Source organism: Diospyros lotus, chromosome 2, assembly GCF_014633365.1.
Source record: "Diospyros lotus cultivar Yz01 chromosome 2, ASM1463336v1, whole genome shotgun sequence".
NCBI lineage: Eukaryota > Viridiplantae > Streptophyta > Magnoliopsida > Ericales > Ebenaceae > Diospyros > Diospyros lotus.
This window is the reverse complement of record NC_068339.1, coordinates 45,971,260-45,978,617: the sequence shown is the minus strand read 5'-3', so window position 1 is coordinate 45,978,617 and position 7,358 is coordinate 45,971,260. Positions and strand designations below refer to the sequence as shown.

At 43.4% G+C, this 7,358-nt stretch overlaps 1 protein-coding gene across 1 annotated transcript; it reads left to right on the top strand.

The window, feature by feature from the left end:
- The first annotated feature begins 2,575 nt into the window (after positions 1-2,575).
- Positions 2,576-6,881, top strand: LOC127795167 (linoleate 13S-lipoxygenase 3-1, chloroplastic-like). Its single transcript, XM_052326667.1, has 7 exons — positions 2,576-3,130; positions 3,413-3,693; positions 4,159-4,396; positions 4,517-4,852; positions 4,947-5,140; positions 5,253-5,824; positions 5,919-6,881. The coding sequence occupies exons 1-7, from the start codon at positions 2,761-2,763 to the stop codon at positions 6,673-6,675; spliced, it is 2,748 nt and encodes a 915-aa protein (XP_052182627.1). The 5' UTR covers positions 2,576-2,760; the 3' UTR covers positions 6,676-6,881.
- The last annotated feature ends 477 nt before the right edge of the window (positions 6,882-7,358 follow it).

Below are 7,358 nucleotides of genomic sequence, written 5' to 3'. Positions count from 1 at the left end.
TGTTTGGCTGGCTGTGGCTTTTTTTTAGTGATTGGAGGAGGAGACACGGGAAATAAACCAAGTGGAAGTTTCACGTGTTTTGCCTAATTTTGGATTCCATGAGTGGCACTGGGCGGCCATCACCATTCAACAATTCACCATGCCCCATTGTTGATCTAACATACATATCATCATCATCATATAAAAAAAGTTGCAAGATTATATTTTTAATTAGAACAATTGAATTTTAATAATTTTCATAAGAGTAAGGACAATGATTAAATAAGATACATTTGCGAGTCCCAAAGAGATTTTTAAATGTCGAAATTATCTCATTTGTGCTTTTTGAGACCCTCCCCTAATCAAGAAAATTTTTGCAATACAAGTTTCAAAATGTAACTTAATTATAGTCGAGAGACCATAAGTTCATTGTAGTCGAGGGACTTTGGAGTATGCCATGCTAATATGCCTTGGATGATTTGCGCCTCAAATTAGACACTTTGAAATATTTGATTGATGACAATTCTGTATATTCCATTTATTATAGAATATTTCAAATCAAACCAACTCAATTGAGCGTGATTTTGTTCATCCCATTTAATGGGGGTTAAAATAATCCTCGTGAAAGCTGATGACCTCTCATCTGTTCTCCTTTCTCCATTTTCCTTTTCTCCAAGTCTCTCTTTCTCTTTTTTCTCTTTCCCTCATCTTCTCTTCTTCTCTAGCCAGCCTCATGCTGCCACTTCCTCTCGCAAGTTGACCTTTGAGGTTTCCTTTGGCATTAACTTTCACACCTCGTTGCTGCATCCTCTTCTCGCCTCACCAACCACGAGGTGAGGATGCAGCGATGAGGCACTGGTGAGACGGTGACGCAACGATGAGGCAAGGCGATGCAACAATACAACGGCAAGGCGGTGGCTTGGCGATGATGCGACGATGAGATGAAGGCGACGAGAACAAGGGAAAAGAAGAGATGAGAGAGAGAAATATGGTGGGTTTGCAACAGAAGGGAATAGAGAAGAGAGAGAAACGAGATGGGTAAAGAACTTTCTAAAATGACTTTTTTACCCCCAAACTAATAGGGGATAAAGTTAACCCCATTAAAGGGATGAACAAAATCGCACTCAACTCAATCAGGTTTAAGGTGGGTCCATGGCAATGAAACTTGGCAATGGCCGGGCTACACTTTCATTGGGAAAAAAAGAATCCAAGGGCATGGCTAACCTTCCACTAGAATGAAAGAAAAAAAGAATAATGATATTTAGTTTTCTAAATTATTCAGAATTGGTACACTTTCCCATAGTTGTTCAATAATTGTTAAAAGTAATAATAAAATGACTAATTCGAATTATTTTATAAGACTAGATAACATCGTCTCAAAAGAAAATGCTTTTAAAGTTCCACTTTCTTAGCTAAATAAAAGAGAAAGTGGGGCAGTAAGCATAATAACTTCGTCACTTTGGCTCCAAATGCAATACAAATGTCATGTCTTGCATCCAAAGCTCATTTTAACATCATGACTCTAAGTTTGAACCTCAAATTATAAAATAAAAAAAAAACATAAAAAAGCTCTCGACTCTGCTTAGATTAGTACCACGTCAATCTAAAAATTGATTTTTTTTTCCTCAGTGCATACATCAACTAGTAAAGAAAAAATTGTTGGGGTATTGTTCTTTGGATCTCTAGATTCTATGTTCGAACCCTGGCCAAGAGATAGTTTTGCAGGCAAGAAGCGACCCTGAAAACTGAAAAATACTTGTAGTCCTCACGTTTGCGGTTGTGCTAGGAGTTGAAACTTGCTTGCTAGATTCTCTGATTTACCTCTCATGTTGAAATCGTGAGGTCGAATAATGGGGAGCGCTTGTGATGATAAAAAAAAAATTAAGAAAAAGAAAATATTAGCGACACTAACGTATCAACTCTTGTTGGTTTGGGCCTTAACTCTCGTAAAAAAGATAAGCATGTTACCTTAATTTTATGGCAATGCACCACTAAATAGTATTAATAGTTACTGAATTTTGTATTAAAATAAAAAAAATTCACTAAATTTTAATGTGTAGTAAAAAATTCACTGAACTTTAATTTAGTATAAGATTTTATAACTACTTGTTAAAAGAAATTTAATGAAATACTGATATTTTTATACTTTAATGTAATGTTTATTGACATATTTTATATTTTAGTAAAAGATTTAATAATTTTTTTTTGTACTTTACTACAACATTCATCGATCTTGTTGTACTTTTTGGCTATTTAACAAACCATTTACATTATTAATCATGCCAATATCTTGTTAATTTTCTTAACAATAATTGGTAATAATTAAGAAATTATATATTAAATTAAAAATTAATAATTTTTTTATACTATAATACAAAATTTAATGATAATGCAAAGGTCAAAGTATTACGTGCATAGCATCCGAAGCCTCCACTTTCTCCGAGAGCTTCGTCCGGTCGGGTTCCGCGTCCGCCCAACTCGCTTTTGACTCAGTTTCAATTCAACGCATGAACAATGAGGAAACTGGTTGTCCAAATCAAATTTTGAAACACATGTGGACATATGCAATAACATATGCAGTAGCAGTTGAATTTTCTCTCTCTCTCTCTCTCTCTGTCCATATATAAATATCTCTATCCTTCTTCATTCCCACCAAATCCCTTCGAAGAATTCAACTCCCCCATCATCAGATCCCCATTTGGTTTATCATTTCAGAACTCAAAAGTGATTAAATTTTGAGAGAAACAGAGAGAGAGAGAGAGTTCTGCAGAGGGAATTAACATGGCGATGGCCAAAGAAATCATGGGTTCTTCTATGATGGTGGAGAGATCATCGCTTCTTGCTTCGACGAGAGTGGGATTGAACCGGTTCCGCGTCGATCCGGTTCCGTTTCCGAAAGAGAAGAAGAGGGTGAGGTTGAGCAGGGTTCTGACGGGACCGGTGGCGGCGATCAGTGAGGACATGGTGAGGGCCGCGCCGGTGAGTAGCCCGCCGGGGAAGGCAGTGAAGTTCAAGGTCAGAGCCGTGGTGACGGTGAGAAACAAACACAAGGAGGACTTGAAGGAGACGCTTGTCAAGCATTTAGATGCCATCGCGGATAAGATCGGAAGAAATGTCGTCTTGGAGCTCGTCAGCACCGAGATTGACCCAAGTATGCTATCTTCTGTGCTTTCAAATTCTTCTTCCTCTTTTGTTCTGAAACTTTCACTACCCTTCGGGTGTGACTAAATTCCCATTTTTTAGAAACATAATTTCGGTTCTTTCGCGTCAAATTCTTGTCTTTTGTGCGTCTGATCGCCGAGCTTTGGTTCAGGAAATCATAGTTTTGAGAACTTGGAACTGCTGTAAACAAAGAATTTAATGTTGAAATTTGTGGGAAATGAAATAAAACTTTGCTGAATCGGTGGGTCTTGTCTTGTGTTTTCTGATGAAGAAACGAAAGAGCCCAAGAAAAGCAAGCAGGCGGTGCTGAAGGACTGGTCGGAGAAATCGAGCTTGAAGGCGGAGCGGGTGAACTACGCGGCGGAGTTCACGGTGGACTCGAGCTTCGGGATCCCGGGGGCGATCACCATGAAGAACAAGCACCAGAAGGAGTTCTTCTTGGAGAGCATCACAGTGGAAGGCTTCGCCTGTGGTCCAGTCCACTTCCCCTGCAACTCCTGGGTGCAATCCACCAAAGATCATCCCCAACAGCGGATATTCTTCTCCAACCAGGTCCGACAAATTCTCTCAGATATTCTTTCTTATTGGCTTGCTTTATCATTGCACGAATCAGAAGATTAGTTAATTATCATTTTTCTTTAGAAGAATTGAGGAGGCCGGGCTTTTGTTTTGCCTGTGGCAGAGTGTCGAACAGTTGGTGTGCATGATGAAAAGTAAGCTAAGCGGGACCAAGCTCCATTGATTTCTTGACGGGTCTGATTTCTATCATGGCCCCACCCTCTTAAAAAGCATTTCTTCTTCTTTAACAGCCACTCGTCGAGATCTCGATGTGACCCAATTGGGTTTTCTTTTAAATATAAAATTTTCCAATTTGACTTTTATATATCTCAAATGTATGATTAAACAATTGAACCTCAAATCCCATGGAAAAGTTGTTCATCATGATTCATGCATGATCCTATCTTAAACTAGTACGATTTCCTTTACTTATTTTTCTTGGAAAATTTGCTTGAACAGCCATGTCTACCGAATGAGACGCCGGCCGGATTGAAAGCCCTGCGAGAGGAGGAGCTGACGAACTTGAGAGGCGATGCCAAAGGCGTGAGAAAATTATCGGATAGAATATATGATTTTGACGTGTATAATGATTTGGGAAATCCTGACAAGGGAATTGGGCTTGCCCGGCCGACCATTGGCGGCGACAAGATACCCTACCCTCGCCGCTGCCGCACCGGCCGCCTCCCGTCCGACACCGGTCAGTCTCCGAATACAGATTTCTATGCGCTTATTTAACCCGTAACATGCAGATATGATAATCTAACTTAATAATAGTACAAATTTGTGTGTGCTAATTGCTTGCTTCTGTAACGTGCAGATATGAATACAGAGAGCCGGGTAGAGAAGCCATTGCCGATATACGTGCCGAGAGACGAGCAGTTCGAGGAGAGCAAGCAGAACACTTTCTCGACGGGGCGGCTGAAGGGGGTGCTGCACAACCTGGTGCCGTCGCTGATGGCCAGCATTTCGAAGCACAACCAGGACTTCAAGTGCTTCTCCGACATCGACAGCCTGTACAGCGAGGGGCTGCTCCTTAAACTGGGCCTCCAAGACGAGCTCTTGAAGAAGCTGCCGCTGCCCAACGTTGTCTCCGGCATCCAAGCATCCACCCAAGGCAACCTCCTCAAATACGACACTCCCAAGATAGTTTCCAGTAAGCTCTCTCATCGCCATCAAATCTCAAAACCGTCCCAACTTTATATGTATATATATATGCATATTGATTATATAATATTATACGCGCGCAGGGGATAGATTTGCATGGCTGAGAGATGACGAATTTGCTCGGCAAGCAATAGCTGGAGTGAACCCAGTGAATATAGAGAGGCTGCGAGTGTTCCCGCCGGTGAGCAAGCTTGACCCGGAGATGTACGGGCCGCCGGAGTCGGCTCTCAAGGAAGAACACATCGCCGGCCATCTCAATGGAATGTCCCTGCAACAGGTACATATACTCACTTTATTTGGCAATTATTATATGATTTTGGTCAACAAAATTAGCTAAATTACACTCGCACTGGAGGTTTTAAGTTTGATTTCTTGGTGACTGATGGCAGGCAATAGAAGAAAACAAGCTGTTCATTGTGGACTACCATGACATTTACCTCCCATTTGTTGACCAAATTAACGCCCTCGACGGCCGGAAAACCTACGCCACCCGGACTGTGTTTTTCTTGACCCCAGTCGGCACCCTCAAGCCCATTGCCATAGAGCTCAGCCTGCCGCCGTCGGCCGGAGACAGTTCCCGGTGTAAGCGCGTGGTCGCACCGCCGGTGGACGCCACCACGAACTGGATGTGGCAGCTTGCCAAGGCCCATGTCTGCTCCAACGACGCCGGCGTCCACCAACTGGTGAACCACTGGCTTCGCACCCACGCCTGCATGGAGCCGTTCATACTGGCGGCTCACCGCCAATTGAGTGTGATGCACCCCATATTCAAGCTCCTGGACCCGCACACGAGGTACACGCTCGAGATCAACGCCCTGGCTCGCCAGAGCCTGATCAACGCCGACGGCGTCATCGAGTCGTGCTTCACTCCTGGCCGCTACTGCATGGAGATGAGTGCTGCTGCGTACAAGAATTCCTGGCGCTTTGATCTGGAGGGACTCCCAGCTGACCTAATCAGACGGTAGGGAATCTCAGATCATCATTCATTTGTCAACTGATTAACTCTCATCTCTGAATTTCTTCAAACTAACCGATGGGTCTGATCGCTTTTTCAGGGGCATGGCTGTACCGGATCCGAGCCAGCCACATGGGCTGAAGCTTGTGATTGAGGACTACCCATATGCTGCTGATGGGCTTTTAATATGGGCCGCGATTGAGAACTGGGTCCGAACCTATGTGGGCCACTACTACCCTGACTCGGCCCATATCGCTAACGACAAGGAGCTCCTAGCCTGGTACGCCGAGTCGATCAAGGTCGGGCACGCCGATCATCGCAATGCGAGCTGGTGGCCAAAGCTAGCCACACCGGAAGACCTCGCCTCCATCCTCACCACCGTGATCTGGCTCGCGTCAGCTCAGCACGCCGCGCTCAACTTCGGCCAGTACCCCTACAGCGGTTACGTTCCCAACCGGCCACCGCTGATGCGGCGACTGATCCCCGAGGAAGCCGACCAGGAGCATGCCAGCTTCGTGGCCGACCCACAGAGATACTTCCTCTCAGCTTTGCCCGGCTTGTTGCAAGCCACCAAGTTCATGGCTGTGGTGGACACGTTGTCGACTCACTCGCCGGACGAGGAGTACTTGGGCGAGAGACAGCAGCCGTCGACTTGGTCCGGCGACGCGGAGATGGTGGAAGCGTTTTATGGGTTCTCGGCAGAGATCGGACGGATAGAGAAAGAGATAGAAAAAAGGAACGGTGATAAGCGGCTGAGGAACAGGTGTGGAGCCGGCGTGATTCCATACGAGCTGCTTGCGCCGAGCTCTCCACCTGGGGTCACGTGTAGGGGTGTGCCCAATAGCGTGTCCATATAAGTCAAAACAGGGCCCAGTCACATGAGCCCAAGTCAGGCCCATCAAATCATCGGTGTTAGTGCTATTTCTGGTAGAGTATAATTTTTGCATATATTTGCTTCTTTAGGAGTGGGTAAGTGCATAGACTAGAGACAACTCTGAGCGTGGTATATTTTTGTAAAATAGTACAATAAAATATTATTGAGTTGCAAAAAATTACAATTTTATCCATCTTCCAAATAATTTTAACATTTTTTCACGAGTCATTAAGGGGAATTACTTCGCATTGATTGGATACGAGGATGGCTGCAAAACAAGGAGATGTCACGTGTTATCTTCATGTCCCTTTTATTAGAAGGTGTCATGTGTTGTGCTCTTTTTTCTTTTTTGTACCTAGAGAAGCTACTCGCATCGTAAACACATCGCTAGGTGGCTTGGGAAATTTAGGTCACACAATGTCAAGGAACTCGCCTAACAATTATAAAGATAACCTAGCCAATGATCTAGCTCGCTCATTGAAAAATTGACATATATAAATGGTATAGTCTTCAATAAATAAAGATGTATGTATATAGTTGAATATCATTCCGGTGTTTACACTTTTTTTTCAAGGATACTTAGATAATTATTTAGGCTCATTTCTTCCTTTAATAGATGATTAGTAAGAGCATGTTTCATTGCACTTACATTTTCAATTTTTCATT

Bases quoted from the DNA above. Each gene is read 5' to 3' on its own strand.
- LOC127795167 (XM_052326667.1), top strand. From the start codon at position 2,761: ATGGCGATGGCCAAAGAAATCATGGGTTCTTCTATGATGGTGGAGAGA. The intron at 3,694-4,158 runs GTCCGACAAATT...TTGCTTGAACAG, and splicing joins GGATATTCTTCTCCAACCAG to CCATGTCTACCGAATGAGAC. The intron at 5,825-5,918 runs GTAGGGAATCTC...TCGCTTTTTCAG, and splicing joins CCAGCTGACCTAATCAGACG to GGGCATGGCTGTACCGGATC.